Source organism: Aplidium turbinatum, chromosome 12 (assembly GCF_918807975.1).
Source record: "Aplidium turbinatum chromosome 12, kaAplTurb1.1, whole genome shotgun sequence".
In the NCBI taxonomy this organism is placed as follows: domain Eukaryota; kingdom Metazoa; phylum Chordata; class Ascidiacea; order Aplousobranchia; family Polyclinidae; genus Aplidium; species Aplidium turbinatum.
Genome location: NC_137483.1, coordinates 10,376,150 through 10,396,293, shown reverse-complemented (window position 1 = coordinate 10,396,293; position 20,144 = coordinate 10,376,150). Strand labels below are relative to the sequence as shown.

Below are 20,144 nucleotides of genomic sequence, written 5' to 3'. Positions count from 1 at the left end.
GATGAATATTGCTGTCTGGAGACATTTGTAGATTAACAAAACGCAATTTTTACAGTTCGTTTTGAGGCTGCAGTCCTGGAAATGGCTTCAAAATGACGTTTTTGAATATAATCCTCATGTTCTGCAGCGACACTATCTTTTGTCTTGTGGTCGTGATGAAAAGTGAAAACGCGTGATGAAAATACCTTGGGCTTTTTTCATTTAATAGAGATCAAATAAAAGTCAAAACGATAGCTATATTTTGACTTGCAAAGGTAACAAGCGGTCAAGTTGATTGTTGCATTAATGTAGTTCATAGCCCAAAGTTACCTTTTTACGTTAATGTTTTTAAACCACTAGAATATCTCAGACTTCTGCTCAAAAGTACGATTTTAAAGGACTGGGCCAAATCGTTAAAAAAGTTAAGTCTTGACCTCCAGAAAAAGCGAGTTCTTGTTCGCGGCAGCTGTAGTGATGCCCAATTGCCCATTGTATCAGCTGTTATTTTGACATAAATAGTCAAATTTGGTTCCGTGGAAAACAGTTGTGTCCAGAATAATACACTTCTATGTAGCAGTCAATTTTAATTTCAGTAATTGCACACATTTTGTACTAATACAAGGCTAATTTATTGTTAGTGAAAGATATACCTCCATCTAGAAAGACTGGGATTGTAATCTTCACGCAAGATGGTTATGACTAAAAACTGCATTCGTACGTACTGTGAGACAACATACTGTGTTGCCACCACAGGTGGGTGGTGTTCCACCACACACAAGAAAAGTTAATTGCAAGAAAAAACGAAGTATGAATTACTCTGTTGATTACAATATTCAGCAGTGCTAGTATAGAAACTAATTTACGTTGTAAGATACACTACAAGGGTTACGATCACAACTGAAAAGTAGATCAGTGACGCAAAAAGAACTTTGGCAGATCGCATACTATAGTGGCACCCACACATCTGATTAGCAAGGTGCACGCTTTCTCCGATCATATCTACGTCAAATAACGTCCAAGCAGAACAATCTCTGTCCTGCAATCTACGATCCTAAAGCAGTTTCAACGTTTGACAAATTCCCTAAATTTCGTAATTATAATAACGTCAGTTGGAATTTTAGCTCAATGTGATGGTCCAATCCTTTTGCATGTTGACCGCGGGCTTTCGGATCGTCAGCACGCGAATGTTTGGATCGAATGAAAACTCCAAGAGGGTATTGATGTCCCCTGAACGTAAAACAGGTAAAACGTCTGCAAGATATCAGCAACAATATTCTACTGAGAAGGAAACTAGTTTTTATAGCATGAGATCAAAACTAGTTTTCATATGATCAGGGGCGGATTTAGCTGATGGGGGCCCCCGTGCAAAACATTTTTTGCGCCGACGGCGCGAAAAACCACCTCTACGTCTACAGTAGCATTAATTCAGCACTTTTTTTTTCAAGCACTTCACTGAATAGCATTTTGCAGAAACTTCAAAAGCTGTGAGAAAAAAAAACAAACCACAAAATCACATTTTTCCACGTCGGGGGGCACCTGCACCCCCTAAATCCGGACCTGCATATGATGTTCACTTGACTTAAAGAATCCCGTATAATTTCTTTCAAAAGATTTCTGTGATAAATTGACAAGAAGGTAGTAGACGAAAAACAAACACAAACGTTCATACCTGACTGCAGTCTGATTTGTGATGGGTTTCTGGCACCGATCACAACTATTTTCTCCAGCCATGAAGACGTTTCCCATTTCGTACCTGCGTCGATCGATCTAAAGCAGCAACGACAATGTAAGTTCAAATCCTATTCTGCCATTATTTGTCAGAGGCAATGTGCCAATGTAAATATGCGCAACTCTCAGAATGGGAGTTGAAGCCAACTCAACCATTTAACTAAAAAAATAACAATAACGTTGAGCCATGAGAGTAGCTATGCAGACAGCAAATGAGTCATTTTTTACATTGATTCAACGTCTGCGGACTCATTTACTGTCCGGGCAGCTTGCAGAAGTTGCCATCATTGCGTCGTTTCAAGGTCGTGATACCGGAAACTTTTTGCCGGCTGAGCAACAAGCACTCACCGCGAGGTTAACTTGTTATTCTCGAAGGTCATGTTCTTGTAATTATAAATTCCCTGCTTGTAGTCGAAAGTGTGGCCATCGTCCATGTACACTTCGCCATGCGCTCGGCCCTGATTTTAAAATAAATGACTTTCAGTGTTCATGAAAGTTGAAATCTTCTTTTCAATGCAAACGCTTTAGGATTCTGCAGCATGAAACGAGATTTTCAGTGTTCATGAAAGTTGAAATCTTCATTTCAATGCAAACGCTTTAGAATTCTGCAGCATGAAACGAGATTATCATCAGCATTCATGATGACCGCCATATGTGATCCGTTCTTCTGTGGTCGAGAGATCAATGTGGAGCCTTGTATCGGTATGAGACCTGCGCTAACACTGGCGAAATGCTCCAACGCAGAGCTTATGACAGGAGAAAACACCCCCCCCCCCCATCGGTAAAATGTATCTCAGAGGCCCTGTCCTTACGCACCTGCTGGCTGAGTGCCACGAACAAAGTGTACGGGTCATGCGTCATCAATGAGGAGGTTCGTCGCACCCTCATCTTTCGGGGGATGATGCTGCCAGCTTGCTGAAGCACTGCGATCTGAACGTAAAACAAAACGGATGTGAATGCCCCACCATGCAATACTAAGTTACTTTGTTTTGAAAGGTTTGGAACTGCATGGCCAACCCCGTGCCCAAAGGTACACCAAATATGTTAATTCCAGTGTGTGCAGACCTATTACATCAACTGCACTATGGAATGTTAATTTTTCAGTTTCGCAAAAAGGCTTCAAACTTACTTTATTTAATGGGGTTGACATGGAGACGGTGTTCGGACTAGGGTAGTACTGATACGTCTTCACGTCATACCAGCCGTTAGACCCTGAAAAAAAAGTTACCGGGCTGACAAATGATGAATATACCAACTTTGTGTTCTTCCAACATTGTTAAGATGAATTTTAAAACCACTCCAAAGCGAAACGCTTCAAGCTAATTTGCAAAAAACGAAAGCCTAAATACATTTCAAGGTACCTGGGAGATACACAGTAGTATAGCCAACATTCGGTGACACAACAGGATGGACTAGAAGAGCAGAGCCGACCATAAAAGCCTGGTCGTTCGCGAACAGACCGGTTTCTTTCGGAAATTCATACCACAACGGACGCATGGGAGGCTCTCCGGTTTTGTGAGATTGGTAAAACAACGTGTACCTGGAATGAAACTTTCAAATTTAAAGACTGGATATTTCCGGTGCACTTTTAAAACAGTTAAACGTCGGTAGAGTGGTGAGAATGCCCACATGATGTTAGAAAGGATGACGGTTCGCAAGTAAACGGCTGAGCATTGGCAAGAAAACTAAAGATACGTCAAACATGAAGCAGCGGGCTCGACGACTGCGTAGTGTTTTTACTGCTTCCAGCTGTCTGTTGGGTTGCATCTGCAACCACATTGCACTGTAAGATGTCACAAAATCATTGGCACTATCAAGCTTAAATTCATCAGGTGCAAAGTGGAGTCTTACCAGAAAGGCATAAGCTCATATCTCTCTCTGATAGCAGCACGAATAACATCCTTGTACTTATCTTCATACAGCCAGGGCTCGCGTCTGGTTGTGTCGATGTGAGCATGAGCCCTCACAAATGGTTGGTACACAGCGGCTTGATACCAGCGCGTCAGCAGCTCAGGGTCAGGGTTTTTGAAAAAGCCACCGATGTCGGCTGTAGAAAGTGTTTAGGTTAGTATACAAAGCTTGATTTTACACCAAGGGCGTAGCCACAGGGGAGCTTGAGAGAGTAATCGTTCCTCTCACAAATCTAACTCTTCCCAAAAAATGGATTTTTAATGCTACTGCAACGTTTTAATGACATTTTATTACATTTTGAATGACATTTCATAAATGTTTTGCTGTATTCGGTAGTTAATTTTTTTAACAAACTCTGTCTTTGAAATATTAAAATGTTCGCCCAGCGAACAGTTGCATATCTCCTCTAAAATTTTCTTTCTAGCTACGCCACTGTTTTACACAAAAGTGGTTTAAGAGATTTGATAAAATCTTACAAAAACCTACCTCCGCTGTGGGCTATTCCGCAAAGGCCGATAGTTAAAAGCATGGGAGTGCTATATTCGAGATGACCCCATTCTGCCGTGTTGTCGCCGGTCCAAATTGCGCCTGGAAACAAGAGAGTTGATTGAGCAATCGACTGGCGTGACTTGCACTCGTTCAAGCTTCAACCGAAATCCTTTCAGAGTCTCACCGTATTTTTGTGTGCCCACGAAGAAAGCGCGAGACAAAACGAACGTCCTCTCATTCCCGCCAGAACGAGCTAGTTGCCCTTCAACGGTAGAAGCCATCTAAAGACAAAGATGCTTAGTTTAAACTAAGCCCTACTGGAAACCATTTGGCGTGTCAAACAACGAAGGAAAACCAACATTCGCATGTTTTTGTTTACTACACTAAATAAATAAGGTAAACGAACATAATTATCCCCTCCAGTACACACTACACAGCGTAGGAATGCGCATAATGTACCTGCAAAATGCCATACAAATTGTGGACGTGTCTATGCTCCCATCCGCCACCATGTTGAATATCTTTGTGCATTGTTATCTCTGGACCGTTGAAGACGCTTGGTTCATTCATGTCATTCCAAGTGAAGAGATTCAGAGTTGATCCTTTGTAGATGTCCGGTGCAAACTGGCTTGCCCACCATTGTCTGGTTAATGTAGGTGCTTCATTAAGTGTTGAACAGTGTGCAAACTGTGCATCGCAGATGTGCGCTTCTTCACTTTCCGTTATTTTTTCAATGATTCAACGTAAAATGACGAATTTTGCTATCTGGGTTACAACGCTTTACAATAGTTAGGCAGTCAAGTGAAATTTCATCTCAAACCGTGGCGACCTATGTAAAACGCTGTGTCTCAAACGAATTCCATATCAATGTTGTCGGCTTACCAAGAACCATATTCAATGCCATTTCAACAAGACCTTTGGTATTAGCCTCGAGACATAGAACCACGTCTGCCCATTCAAAGGCGGATATTCAATACACAAGGCCACGTGAAAACAAAACCGTGTTTTTATAGATTGAACAAACGGAAGTTATGATTGTTGTAAAACCAAAATTATATCAGTCGCTTGATGGCAAAAACAACATGGAACGAGGTTTCAACGACACCAGAAAGTCTCCTCACCTAACTTCAGGCAAGGTGAAGTCGAGATAGGCAGAATCTCCAGGCCAACACCAGCCTTTGAACTCGCCACCATTCTTGTCTTTGATGAAGTAGCCTTTGGCCTGCGCCTCGCTGAACAGAAGGTAAACTGTAACTATCACTGAACGGACAGTACTATCGCTTAAAATGTGAACTTACACTGAACTGTTAGTGTTAATTCAATAACAACGATTTTCAATCGTCTGATCGACCCTGATCTTTCGGAATGAAGACCAGACTTCTTAAAAGCAAAAAGAAGATATTTTCTATTGCAATCTATTAGCAAAAGTTGGCGCGATACAATATAACACCACGAGAAACGATCATAAAAAGAGCATATAGAATAAAGAGTTTGCACAGATGTACAATTTCAAGTATAACAACCATGAGTAACATCATAAACATGCAATCAACTATGTTTTTCGGCAGCCGATTGTGCAGTGCTGCAGCAAAAATTGAAAGCAACCGACACGTGTTTCGCCAATGAGGCTGGGTTCACCAGTATCGCACAACTTTATCGATATCATCACACCAGTTTGGATAGTGTTAATGTACATCAGTAAAGTTAGCGAATCACAATTGTTCGCTACTCTCTAGTGAGTTTGACATTCAGTCTTGTGCTGACGCCAGGTAAATCGCTTCTTTCTATTTAATCGTGAACATGACTAAGTTCAATGTAATCCCGCGCAACCTCCACTCACCGATATATGTGATAATTGGAGTCGACCTTGATATGTGGATCAATGATGGTGACCATCTTACGGCCTTTCGATGCAAGCGTGTCCTGCATTTCAACAGGATTTGGAAATTTCAGGCTATCCCAAGTGAAATATCTGAAAGAAAACATAGAATGTTAGCGAGTAGCCTACTGTATATAGAGAGTAAACGCTGCAAGGTTATAAACGCAATCTTCTATCAACGTTAAAAAGATGCTGATCTAACGTTAAGATGAAGTACGTTTGATTGTTAATCTGACCGTTTTCCGTCAGTGTGTTCAATGTCCAACCACAGGCAGTCATAAGGAATGTCGTGCTCATCAAAGCTTTTATCCACAGTGTTCACATCATCCTCGTCTTTGTAGTTCCATCTGCGAACACATGAAAGCTATTTTATGTTCGCCAACGTAAAGCTAATCATAAATTTGGACAAATACATCATGAAAACAGACGTCAAACGTAGAAAAGCAAAGCGAACTATTGCGTTAGAGTCAGCAAAATTTGTCGTTTTTAAACTGATTTAACGTATGCAGACGTTAAATCGATGCAATACAAACATGATGGATTTCTCTGATTAGGATGTGATACAGTTTTTTTTTTTGACGTTAAGTTACGTCTTCGCAACATGTTTAATTGCAAGGTAAACTTGCGCAAAAACTTCTACGTTTCTGGTAGAAATGACGGACCAGAAAACGCCACGAACTACAGTTTCCCAGCCCGAAAGACTAACTTACCAAACAGACGGTACTCACGATGGTGGGTGAAAAAAGCTCTCAAAACGCTGCATATCTAATCGCGAATGCTGCTGCAACGTAACAAAACATTGCGAAAGAAGGTATCGGGGAAAAAAATGGAGAATGAAAGAAAACAACACGCGCCATTGCTGCACCTGCTTTGGTGGTAAGCAACAGCCCACTCTGGCGGCATGTAGGTTGTGCCTGTCAGCTTCGTGTACTGCCTCATGACGTCACGCGGGGAAGGGCCAAGCATGAAATAGATATCAATGACTCCACTCTCGGACATCCAATGGACATTTACCTGAGGAGAAAGATGCATGCGTGACACCAAATGAAGAATAAAATCAGGCCAGTTTAGAATGATATAAATCAAAATTCGGTTACAGTACATCGCGACCAGAAAAAGGTCATTCTATTAGCCCCTTTCCGAAAGAGAGTGTCTATTAGCCCCTTTCCGAAAACCCAACTAAAAAATTAGTTATTTTTTACATTGATTCAACGTCTGCTAACCAGACTTGAGTCAAGCACACCACAGCGAGTTTCACCATAATTGATATGGCGGAACCGTGTCTTTACATGACTTGTAGTGAAAATACATAAACTATAATTTGACACCATAAAACAAACATCCCATACATTTTGCTGTCTGGGATACAACTTTCGCAATTAATAATTACTTCTGGTACAGTCTCTTGGCCGGCAAAGTAGCTGAAGACAGTCCCCAAAACGCCTTTGTTGTCCGCGCTCGAATCAACATCGATCCAGGTTTCAGCTGAGTTCAACCACAACAGACCGACCGTCCGTTTTGCACTGGATGAACACAAAGGGTATTGGTCTCAATGAACACCAACAAATAATAATAATAATGTTTGTATATAGCGCTGTATCCCTCACAGCATGCGTAGTTAAGATTTCCGAATGCCGACCATCAGGTGACTTTCGAAAGCTTTGCTACGCTAAACGTCAAAACCATGTTAATATCATGTTAAAATCATGTCAAAACTATGTCAAAACCATGTCAAAACCATGTTAAAATCTAAATGTTCAACAAAATTCGTATACTGTTTAAAAACCAATGCAATGAAACGGTATTTTATTTCCCCAAAATGTTTGCGCAGTCCACCAACGTTCAATTTTCCACGGCTACAAGCGTACACCTACTTGTGGCCAATCATAAAAGGTATGGAGCCGTAAAGTGCAGCTCTGCTGTCCAGCTCGTACTCGAAGACATCAAGATTGTAAAGCCGGTAGGGTTCGGACCCGATCGTTGACTTGAGCGCCAAGTGGTCTGCATGCTCCGGAACACCGTAGACATGGGCAAAGTTAATAAAGGAAGTGTCCAAGCCGATCGATTCCGGACCTGTTTCGCATATAATGGAACAATGATTTCACAAATACACCGTTTATTTGGAGACAATTACACTTTCAAGCCGATTTTAAATGGAGTTTCTTCTTGCAGAGCGGCAAAACGGTCTTGGTTCTTCTTTTTTTTTTCATAAACAATTTTAAAGAGTTGTTTTACATTTAGCAACAAGGGGGATTCGAACGCCAAAGGTAATTTTAAGTGTACAAAATGAAATAACTTTCTTAGGTTAAAAGCTTTGATATAACTGGGTCATGGGTGCATTTTGTAAAGTTATGTGGTGTAGAAGTGATTAAGTCATTCAAGGTCAAAGCTGCCTAATGAAATGGTGACATTGCAATGTCCTGACAAAACCAATGTTATCATTCGATGAAGAAATTTTCATATTAAAAGCCTAGCGCCATCACCAGTGTCCAACAGGTGCCTGGGGCGACTAACCTCTGGGCTTGCTGTCTTGGTGAGTTTTGAAGGTTTCTTCCCACATTCCAGGCTGATTGTCCTCATTGTCTTCCTTCGGGGCTTCTTCCGGCTTTTCCTCTTCCTGCTCGTTCTCATCAGGTAATTCCGCAGGCTCCTTAAGATACCAAATCAAGAAAATAACAACAAATTTTGCATTTTAAAGCAACAAGATGGAAACGCTAACTTTATTTTTAAGAATTCAGCTAACCTCAGGTAGTTTCTCTTCTTCATGTTGTTCCTCTTCATTATTTTCCAGGGGATCAGATGGCGTTTCCTCTTCGCTTCTGGAAAACAGATAACCTCATATTAATACAATATAAAAAAATTCATAGCCCTCTATAATTCCAACAACAGAAAAATCTAAACGGGCTATACTACGTAAATTGGAATGAAACCAACAACATACTTTGATACAGGATACACCAGTTAGGTTCTTAGGCAATAATAATGCATAGAAAATTTAAAAAAAATGTTTTCTCCACGAACACAGTGAACAATGATTCATAAATTTAATATTTTGTAATACATAAGAATGGGCATGACCAGTAGAAAACGCAGGAACTGACAGACCAAAAAGTACTTTAGCTCTTGCAAAGGGACTCCATTTCCTTTCAAACACATGTAAACAAAAAATCAAACTAACCTATTTTCTCTTTCAAAGGCCAGCTTAAAGCACTACAAATACCACGCACCATTGTTGTAAAGTTGTCGACGTGTTGCACAAAAAAAAGAAAAGGATCAAAATCTTTCGTGTGTTATAAAACATCACATGCAAATCGTACCCATTTAGAAAACATACCAACCATGCATTCAATCTGCTCTGTGTTCAACTAACACCACCGGGAACCCCTTACTACTAAAGGAGAACTTACTCTAGTTTACCGCTGGCGCTAATAAGACCGTTCAATGGAAACTGGTTAGCTAATTTCCAAGCAATAAGTATCAGTTTGTTGAAATACCGATGGTACCATGGTACGATAGCACAGACGATTGATTTCATTTTAGTAATTATTCCTCTGGATTTTAGTCGTTTCTTAATCTTGACTTTCTTACGGTCTCGATTTCTAGATCAAGTTTGACAGGGTGAGCAACTGAGCATCAAAGTGCATTTGAAGAAAGTTTAGAAAGCTTTGTTTGAATATTATATCTAATGACAAAAGTAGTGTTTCAAATTCTTACCGAACAAATCCTAATAAAAGTTCAAAAAAAGATTTTCTTTTACATTATTTTGTTTTTTCATTGTTTAAGTCAGCCAAACAATCAAAAACAAGACCAAAAAAATCTTCATCCACAAACACCAAAGTTGTGCTTTATATTCTATCCCAATAATTATATATCCCATTTCTAAGTATTTGTTTCTACAGAAAATGTTGAAATTAAATCTGGCAATGGAGTGCAATTTATGTGAAAAACAAACTCACGCCTTTGGAACCGGCTTTTCACGCAGATGTTCAATGTTTAAAAGACTTCGTGAGTTCAAACTGTAAACTGGTTCATCGTCATCAAAGACATCAAGGCGAAAGGGTTGACATGAGATGCTTATCCTTATGTTGGGATTCTCAGCAAGCACCAAAGAGATTGTCTGACTTACTGCATCAGAAGTTAGTAGAAACCTGAAAAATGTAATTTTTGCATGACCAACAAAAAACTTAATAAACTGCTGAAAATCTTTTATATTTAATATTTCTATGTATGGCGTATAATATGCGATAAAGCATTTCTCATTTGCTTTTATCACAGTTAATGTTTTGCGTGTCATAACTTCATCCTGTCACTAATTCTTATGACACTATTTCAATGAAGTACGGTATTTAGTTATACGCAATTGCGCGTATTAAATAATCAAATTCATATGAACAATGGAATTTCTAAACCATTGGCTTTAGCCTTCATAAAAATCTGGTAAAACACAAAAAAGTAAGTAAATTGCCTATGCAATTACCTAAGTTCATCTGTTGTTAAATAGTTTTTTGATCAACATTGCGAGTAAAATGTTACAAGAAATAAACGATACAAAAAGTAGGTAAACCATACATACTTCTGATCTTCAATAGCATGAATGGTATCTGGAACTTCATAACGAGGTTTTATAGGAGCTGCTTCATTTATTTTTAATCTGAAGATCCCATCTTTAAACGCAAACACATCAAGAACAAACGGTTGATTATTTTTAAGATTTGTTATATCTACTGAAACTTGATTTAGCTTTGGAATTCGCAAGGAATCAAAGTTAACCTTGTATGGTGATGTGTCTGGTTTATAATTTCGCTGACGCCTGCAAAAAATTGCTTCAATGAAATATATATACTGTACAATAGGGTGGATAAAAAAAAATGAATTTTTGAGTTCAGCTTAGTGCATCTGCCAAAAGTTGCAGTTAAGCAGGTTTGCAGTAAAACTAAAGTTAAGCAGAAAAAGAAAAGAGCAGAGAAAAAAGCAGATAACTGTGCCAATCCAAGCTTCTGTAATCTGTAGTGATGAGCAGCTGCAAAGAATAACAGAGTTAACAGTCTTTCTTTGCATTTTCTACTTTAAGCCATGGTTCACTGCTCCTTTGACCGTTGAGTCACCCAGCAATGATTTAATGTTGATGATGGATCGTAACACGAGCAAGTATCCTAAATTGTTTAAACCATTAGCACAGTTGTTCCAGGCTAAGCTTGACAACCATCTTTGGTACTTGGCAGAGAGACTTGCAGTCTTTAGCTTGTTTAGCCAAGAAGTTTCCATAATTGAAAAAAAAATCTGCTGCGCAAATCATGGTTAAGTATCAATGGAGTCAGCATCAACGAACTCGAACAACCTCCCAATCCCAAGAGTTACTTAAGCCTATTATACAGCCACAGACGCAACTAAAAGATTTGTTTGGTCCAGATTCATTTACTTTATTTTCCCTCTTGGAGGCCTTCCCCGACTTTTTGCACTTTCCTCCACGGCTATTGGAACAAAATGAAAATTTTGCTTCTATCAAGCAGAAACTCAGCTTCTTCCGTGTCACCAGGCCCGGTGCTAGGAACCGCGGGGCCCAATTAGAAATGTGATGACGGGGCCCCTACTCTTCATAGCAAAATTTATGGGTGTTTATATATCATAAAATACATACCAGTACATACAAACTACAAAGATAGACATTTATTACTTGCTATAAAACAAATTAAAGGTAATGTGGATGTTTATTTACGATATGTTGTTTTACTTTTAATAGCAAAAAAGGAAAATTAGGCAATTAACCTTTAGTTTTTCAGAAAAAAACTTTTCTTGCCTTTTTATTAGCAAAGTCATTCAAAATAACTTCAAAGTCAATGGCTTTAGCAATCTCGCATTCTATAGAAAGCATTGACAAACTGTTAAGTCTTTCTTGCGCGATTGTAGATCTCAAGTACGTTTTAATTAGTTTCAGCTTTGAAAAGCTTCTTTCCCCTGATGCAACAGTTATTGGCAAGTCAAATAAATCCTCAATGCAATGAAAACATTAGGAAATGTTGTAAATCTATTGTTTTCTATCAAGTGTTTAAAGAGGGCATACAGCTTAATTCTGGGTTGAAGGAAAGTTTTTAGAGCTTCAAGTTCTTCAGCTAGCATATACCCATCAATATCTTTGTTTTTTTCTGTAACAATCTTTTCTTCAGCGTCCTGTCTTCTTGTGGTAATTGTTAAAGCAGCTTCAAGGTTTGATGTGTGCTCCCTTATTTCCTCCTTTCGCATATCTTGAAAGCTATTTATAAATCCAAATAATTTTGCATGATCTTTAAGTTGTTTAAATCTACTTTCCATTGACTGAATAGCTTGATCGAGGACTAAGTTGAAGCATTGAACTCTGTACATTTCTTTTGGATCATCATTAGGTTGATCCTCTGCTTCATACAAAAACATTCGCTTCTTTCGACGTGTCTTTTTTTCATGAAATTTTCTAGACTCCGGTGGTAATTCAATCGATTCAGCCAATTCATTTGCACCTATTAGAACATCATTAAAGCCTTCTTCTCTATAATTTCTTAGCCATGACAAGAGTGTTTTAAATGACTCTATACCTTCATTAATATCTTTTGTTTCACTTTGTAGTTCCTTGCTTACGTAGTTAACTTTAAAAAGTACTTCATACCAAAATATCAAAGAAACACAAAATTTGTAGTCTTTTAGCTGGTTTGCTAAAGATTCAGCTTCTGCTTTTACCATCGGCTCATTTGTTATCTCTGATATTTCAACAAGAGCATCATATACTTCTCCAACCTGATAACGGATAGCTTTAACACTGTCAATGCGACATTCCCATCTTGTAGTGCTCAAGGGTTTTACTGATAACCCAGGTACATATTTTTTAAAAATAGCCCACCTCTTAGTTGATGCCGAGAACAATGTGTAGATCGATTGCAAAACTCCAAAGAATGTTATAGCATCTGGACAACATTTGGCTACATCTCCGAGTAATAGGTTATAATTGTGACATGCACAGGGTACAAAAAACGCTCTTGAATTTTCTTTCAGTAGTCGTGCTTGTACTCCAGATGTGTGACCTTTCATGTTGCTACCGTTGTCGTAGCCTTGGCCTCGAATATCTTGCACTTCTAAATTTATTTCCTTCAGTGTGCTTAATAGTGTTTTATACAAATCTTCTCCTGTGCTACTTTGAACTTGTATAAACTTAACAAAATGTTCAAAGACACCTGGAGGAGCCAAGTTACCATCAGACACATACCTGATAATTAGAGACATTTGCTCTTGATGACTTATATCAGGAGTGCAGTCTAAAATAATGGCATAGTACTTAGCTGCTTTTACACGTTTCAGTATCTCATTCAAAGTAGCTGTAGCCATGATATGTTCATTCTGAGTATCTTTTCCTAAATAATGATTTTTAATCTCGTTTGTCTTGATTTTTTGCAAATGCATGTCAAGAACAGGATCAAACTTTCCAACTAACTCCACAAGACCTAAAAAGTTTCCATTGTGAACACTCTCATGTCGAACATTTTCATTTGTTCCCCTAAACGCTAAATTTTTCTCTGCAAGAAACTGCACTATAGCTACTAGCCTTTCAAACACTTGCTGCCAGTGCTTTGCTTGCTCATTGATAATTTTTTCTTGATTTTTATCAATTGTCTGTCCACTACAAAGTCTTTTACGTAGCTCCCAGTAACTGCATGTAGCTTCCATATGGTTTGTTGATTTTTCATGCTGACATAACCTTGTGTGAACATTAGACCAATCGTTGAAGCCACTAGTTGACAAGGCCGTGGATGCATTCTTTACAAAAAGTTTGCAATAAAAGCAATAAATTCTATCCGCAGACTTAGAATATATAATCCAAGGTCTTTCAACACTCTCCCCATTCAGAAGTTTTTTCTTACAGTGGAATTTTGAAAAACACAATCCTTTCCCATTTCTTGGAAAGCTATTCCCAGGAATATTTTGAGGACCTTTCATTGCTAAATAATCTCTAAGGTTGTTATTCATAGATGTTAGCCAATTTGCTGGGTCATCGTCCATAATATTTACAGCTGTACTTATGAATGATACATTACTGCATGCTGACGTTTGGGCTTGCTTTTTTCCGGTTATGATTCTGCATTGGAACTTTCCTGTGATGAATTGAGATTGTCTTCAATTCTATTCACTGCTGTGTCATTCTTTTCTAATTCGTTATTTATCTCCGATGTGTATTGATCAACTGTTGTCGGATTCATGGTTATACCACTTTCTGAATTGCTATTATTTTCTTCATTCTCAATCCTTGAGCGCTTCAAAGGTGGGGTAACAAGGAATTTATCGATAGCCCCTCTTTGTTTTTCATTTTCAGCTTCTTTTGCCTTCGCCAATGCTCTTTTCTGGTTACCACTTAAATACTTGCGTCCTTTATCTCGATCTCTGCTAGTATTTCCCATGATATAAGGCTTATTTATATCATATTTATCTCTTTTAGAATAAACTTCAAAAATCTTAATCTGAGTTTCTGTAATGAAGCAGAACAGAAAAATTTAATTGCTAATGGTGACATAACGATAATTTACTAAAATTACTGTAGCACCTATCACTTACCGAAATAAAGAGACTATTTCTTTAATACTGTACGACTTAACACAACTAGACCTGCAACTATAACTTAGTTAAACGATTAAGCATACAAAAGAACTACATTTAAGATTAAGCTTGCTTCAAGTCTTAATACGACACACTTTAAAAGAACGAATGATCAGAGCTGCCAGATTTTTGACACAAAAAGTAGCAAAATGGCTTGATAAGTAGCCCAATCTGGCAACTCTGCGAATGATTGCAAGCAAGCAACCATATTCATTATGACGTAACAGGCAGACACAGAAATATAACTTTGATTTAGTTACGATGCATAACAAATTGATGTTATGAGAAAGAATATTATTTCAATTTTTATTTTACATTTCAGTAGTATTTTAAACCTCGTAATATAAAAAGACCCCCGCTAGCGCGGGGCCCCTTCAAGGTGCGGGGCCCAATTTGATCTAATCGGTCAAATCGGCCTAAAACCGGCCCTGCGTGTTACAAACGATGCAGATAAGCTAGCGTTGGGAACGGTAACAAATTATCACTCCAGTAAAGTAACCAAGTCTGAAGAAAAAAAAGGCCATATATATATACAGAGTTGTACAAGATCTACACAAGCAACAAACCATGCTGGCTGGAAGTTCTGCACAAGATAAATGTACGAAAAAAGTTATGCATGCCATAAGTTGGTGAACTGAGCAACAAAACACTCACAAATTGATCTTGCCTGAACCCGTTGTCATGCATTTTGTGCTATGGATAATTGGATGAACAAATCAAAGGCAGCATTTTTGCAAAACTTCATATGGTAATTGTTTGCTTTGTATGTTTGCTTCAGTGTATTATACTAACAGAAATGCCTTTAGCAGCATTATGAATTTGTTTTTCTTTGCCCTTTTTCTAAAAAACCCCCATAAATTTCCAACTTTTTTAAGCATTTTTGCTGAAAAAGGGCTTTGATGTCATTTTGCTAGCCCATAGATGATTTTAGATTGCAGAAATGACTTCACAAGCCTTGATTTAGTGGGGATAGACACCAAAACCACTAACCTGCACCCACTAGAAAAAAATTATAGCCAATTTAAGGAATTTTGGTTCGGCGGCCACTAGAGAGCTCTTGGATAGGGGTCAAACGGGGTCAAAAAATGTTTTTTCAAGTACCAATGCAAAAGATAGCCCAAACTGCAACTTTTGGCAGATGCACTAAGCTGAACCCAAAAATTCATTTTTTTTGATCCACCCTACTGTACAAGTGTACATGCACAATATGAAACAAAAGTACAAAAAAATGTCAACAAAACTAAGCAACTTCTGAGAATCTGGGACCTCCATGTGAAAGTGGCAGCTAATTTAATGATCAAACATCACTAGTCTGTTATAGAAACAACTTGGTACAGTAGTCAGTACTGTCACTCTGTCAGTACCGTGTATCACTACAAAACTACACACACACTTTAATATTAATGAAACTTTATTCACAAAGATAACATGAAACATATTAACACACCAACAGCTGAAAGCTACAAGTTACTGTAACCTTTTGTTTGTCCATGAAATTTATTAACATATGTATTTGTATTAAAACTTAAATGTATGTAAAAATTCAACACGACTTACTGACAAAAAGCGCTTTGATCACATCGCTTGAAATTACTTGAATCAAATGATTCTACTTCTTCATTTATAATTGTCGACATCACATACACGACAAAGAAAAAATGTTTTCTGAAAATTTAAAAAAAATTACAGCTGAAAATCAACAGGCTAGTACAACATAATTAACATATGAGCACATTCCACAACAAATGCAGCACAGTCCATCTCAAAATTTTTGAGATGCTCATTGTGAGCATAGTTACTACAATTAGGATAGGGAGGTAACATTTCTGAACTATAGACAGACATAACTAAGCAACAACACAACGTTACAAAACCAAAATAGTATGCTTAGTAACTATGGTATCAATAGTACACATAGGTTATTGTTATTGGCTACCATTAGCAACGTATTTTCAGATACATAGTTTATATAAGTTTTCAATAAAAACAATATCACATATCAAGCAGTATTGATGATTGAACATGGAAAATTTATGCTTGCAATAGATATTTATAAGGTGACGGAGACTCTCTTTGTCTTTTATTCTTGGGATGTTCAAAACCATTTTTTTTTTGCCAAGACTTTTCGGTCATTTGTCCAAAATGACTTGAAAAAGTTAGGTCATTTTTTATTTATTTCGGTCATTTTTAGTCATAGTCAATTGACTGTATATTTTTTTTGACATTTTGACTAAACTGACTAGATTTTTTTCGGACATTTTGCTAAAAAATCGGTCAATGACCGAAAAAAACAACCTAGGGTTCAAAATAAGATACAGCAAAGGCTTTCATTATTATAAAAACAAAAAAATTAAAATGTGTTAGTGAGATCCCTTAAATGATTGATTGAATCTCTATTGTCGGGCTGGGAAAGCTTCTTTGAAAGCCTAATCCTGGCAATTTCGTATACTTGTACACTATACAGTGTACACTGTAGAGGCTTTGAACCAATGACGAAAGGCCGGTCATTCAGATTGACAGTGAAGTTTCTGCTTGTTGAAATGTTGTTGGCGGGGAATTATTTGGGGCTTGTAGGTTTTATGGGATTTTATTCAGTCTCCTTTTCTCTCTTCTTAAATGTGACGTATCTCTCCGAAGTTGGCATTGCCGACCTTTGGAACTTCATCTCTCACTTTCCTGTTTATGCCGCTCTTCTATTCATTACAATTTCAAAGTAATGCTGTGTTTAAAACTTATGTTTGCAAGTCAATAGAATAGATTTTACAATATGCATCAATAATGCTGTGTTGTTTGCAAGTTGGAAGAAGCAGTCACAACTGTGACAGATGGTCGGCAACATTTCTCCTATATTTCTCTCTCATACCGTAGAATACGAAAAAAAGAGAGGAAAAAATAAAATTCTGAACAGTTTAAAACCTACAAGCCCTAATTATTCTATCTAACAGGTACCACAAAATGGAGAGCAGTCCTTATACTGTGTTGCTTAAGCGCACACCTCGAGACTCGCATCTGCGCCGCTTGATCTTGAAGCTTATTTGTTCATGAAGTCACGAGCTAGCTATCAGGGCGGCGAACAGAAATGCATAAAATACTCAATGACAGTAATATATAAAGGTCTTGTAGATATCCAGTTCCATGATTTGAAACACAATATTTTCCATGCTAAGACGTGGAGGGAAGTTTAAAACCTGCTGAGGTTATAGAAACTTAAAAAAGAAAGCATAAAAAATATAAATTTGTGCAATATACCTTTCAAAAAACGTACAGCCGTATTCCGCAACCACTGATGATGTTTTCCATGTACAAAGGTAATGCCTACTAAGAAAAACCTACTGTTAAAAAGTCCTCACCTGTCAAGCAATGGCAATCCCATCATTAGTGCAGTTCTTCCTATCAATGCGGTGCTAAATCCGTGTTTGGCAAGTTCAGCCAATACAAACAATAGTGCAAGGTGAACAAACTTTTGATCAATCCGCGGTCATGCAGCACGTTATTTTAAAGAAAAGTTAACTTTTAAAACGTGTTTCTCAGAAGCTTCGCAGACCTGACAACCACGTAACAGGTGTAAGCAAACAGCAAAGTCAGCTAGAATTTTCGGCAAGATGAGATTTAGGACTTCCTGCGGCGTGAGAAATTTTGTTCTGACGCGTCTAAAATATTTATTGATGCGTGACAGTAACACAAGCTTGCGTGAAATCTAGGTAGCCACTTTAACAAGTCGAAATTCTGCCACTGAAATTGACTACAATTGCAACCGCCAACCAATCAGAACGTGTTATAAGAGGCTACCTTCCAATTGTGACCCTTCTAGCACTCATCCAGAGAGTTAATGCTTGTTTTGAACTTTATTTGGTAATTACAGAAGAAAAAGAGCAATAGCAGTGGTGAGAATCGAACGCGCGTCAATGAAATGACTACTTTCTAGCCCTAACCCTAACCCCTGAGCCAACCAGCTGACAAAAAATCCATCACTTAATTTGCTTTCTATGATCTTCTTTTCGCCATTTTTTACGTCACTTAAACCGTAGCTTATGATTGGTTGGCGGTTTCATTCTAGTCAATTTCAGTGGCAGAATTTCGACTTGTTAAAGTGGCTACCTGAAATCTATAGCAAAGATGTTTCGATCTACTTTTTTTAAGATCCTAATTCGATGAGTGCAAGTCCTGATTTGATGGTTTTGGAAATTTGAAAGACCGAAATTATAGCTCACGTCATGTCATGCATAGGCTATTTACATGTAAAGAATAAAATCTGGTAAGTTTGCGAACATGCTGTTTTCAACCTAGGCCTATAGGGGAAGGGAAGGTAATTTGATACACTTTTAACATTTTTGCCTGTTAACTGAAAACTACGGGACACAAACTATTGACTTTAAACTGAAATGAAAGTCTAATCCCTTACACACTTTTTAAAAACATTTTCACTTTTCTATTTTTATTACTTTTTTTTAATTGAAATTTTAAAAACGTGATTACTCAAATGTATCAATTTACCTTCCGCGGAAGGTAATTTGATACAGTAAAACTAACACAGAAATTCCCTTTGACAGCAAAGCAATAAATGAAAAGTTAATATGTGGTTGGCGTGCTTGGGTGCAAAGACAACTGTTGAGGCCCATGTGTGCGGCGAAGCTTCTGCAGCGGGATGGACATGGGAAGGATGATTGGCTGGAGTTCTTATTCAAGGGAGGTGCTTTGCGCTGTTCTCATTTTTTGACAGCAGATAGCGTTTAGGCCTACGAAAGCCTATATAACAGTTGTTTCCCAAAGTAGCAGGTCTAGTTAATAAAGAATAACTTATTTAAATCAACTAGATCAATGACATTTATTACAGTCACAAAAAAGAATTTAATATACTGTATCAATTTACCTTCTCCGCATGTATCAATTTACCTTTTTCAGAAAAAGATATAAAATTCTGATTTTTGTATGATGCACATTGCAGAAAAAGCGTGACATGCCCTTGAAGTCTTATCAATGAACTGTCAAATGAGTTTGGTTTCATCTTTCGGGAACTTTTCTTTAATTTTCCAGACGAAAATATTCATGACTTAAAAATTTTACGAAAATACTCAAAAAACACACTTTTACAATTTTATGCCACAAAAGCACGAGTTAGCTGCATGATGCAATTTTTATGGCATTATTTTTACAGATCTTCCATCTAATGACAATATTTTAGACTAATATTTTTTGTACATTTCTGTAGGGGGGCTGTATCAAATTACCTTTCCTTCCCCTAATGTGCTGCAGCTTTAAAATTAAGCAAAGCTGGTTCGACTCTCGGGGTGTGCGCTTGGCGGCTTGAGCAAAGCATTCTAAGGACTTCTTTCCATTCAGCGGCATCTAATAGATTGAAAAATTCCCCGGCAACAACACTTCAACAATCGGAAAACTTCACTAGGCCTATGTCAATCTCGATAACCGGCCCTGCGTCAAAAGCCTCTACAAGCAGGCTAGGCGAAACTATCAAAAATAGCCCATCAAGGCTTTGTCAGTCCGAGGATAAGGATTTAAAACTAAACCAATTTAAAAACCTTGAATC

The 20,144-nt window shown here is 37.9% G+C and overlaps 1 protein-coding gene across 2 annotated transcripts; it reads right to left on the bottom strand.

Moving 5' to 3' along the window:
* Positions 1-194: 194 nt before the first annotated feature.
* LOC145780777 (neutral alpha-glucosidase AB-like) lies at positions 195-18,174 on the bottom strand. 2 transcript variants are annotated; one of them, XM_082592413.1, is made up of 22 exons: positions 17,950-18,174; positions 16,157-16,264; positions 10,560-10,796; positions 9,943-10,134; positions 8,730-8,805; positions 8,501-8,636; positions 7,861-8,059; positions 7,377-7,509; positions 6,852-7,000; positions 6,223-6,333; positions 5,948-6,079; positions 5,229-5,339; positions 4,567-4,750; positions 4,292-4,388; positions 4,105-4,206; positions 3,559-3,754; positions 3,069-3,247; positions 2,837-2,919; positions 2,524-2,637; positions 2,056-2,165; positions 1,649-1,746; positions 195-1,206 (listed from the first exon to the last, which is right to left on the bottom strand). In XM_082592413.1, the coding sequence occupies exons 1-22, from the start codon at positions 17,973-17,975 to the stop codon at positions 1,097-1,099; spliced, it is 2,883 nt and encodes a 960-aa protein (XP_082448539.1). In that variant the 5' UTR covers positions 17,976-18,174; the 3' UTR covers positions 195-1,096. The 2 variants fall into 2 exon arrangements, with proteins under 2 accessions (XP_082448539.1, XP_082448540.1); XM_082592414.1 differs by having other exon boundaries at positions 17,849-17,983.
* Positions 18,175-20,144: the final 1,970 nt, after the last annotated feature.

Coding starts and splice junctions, on each gene's coding strand:
- LOC145780777 (XM_082592413.1), bottom strand. CDS start 17,975: ATGATGGGATTGCCATTGCTTGACAG. Junction 6,080..6,222: donor GAACACACTGACGGAAAACG/GTCAGATTAACA, acceptor GTTTTCTTTCAG/ATATTTCACTTGGGATAGCC. Junction 3,248..3,558: donor TATGAGCTTATGCCTTTCTG/GTAAGACTCCAC, acceptor GTTTCATTCCAG/GTACACGTTGTTTTACCAAT.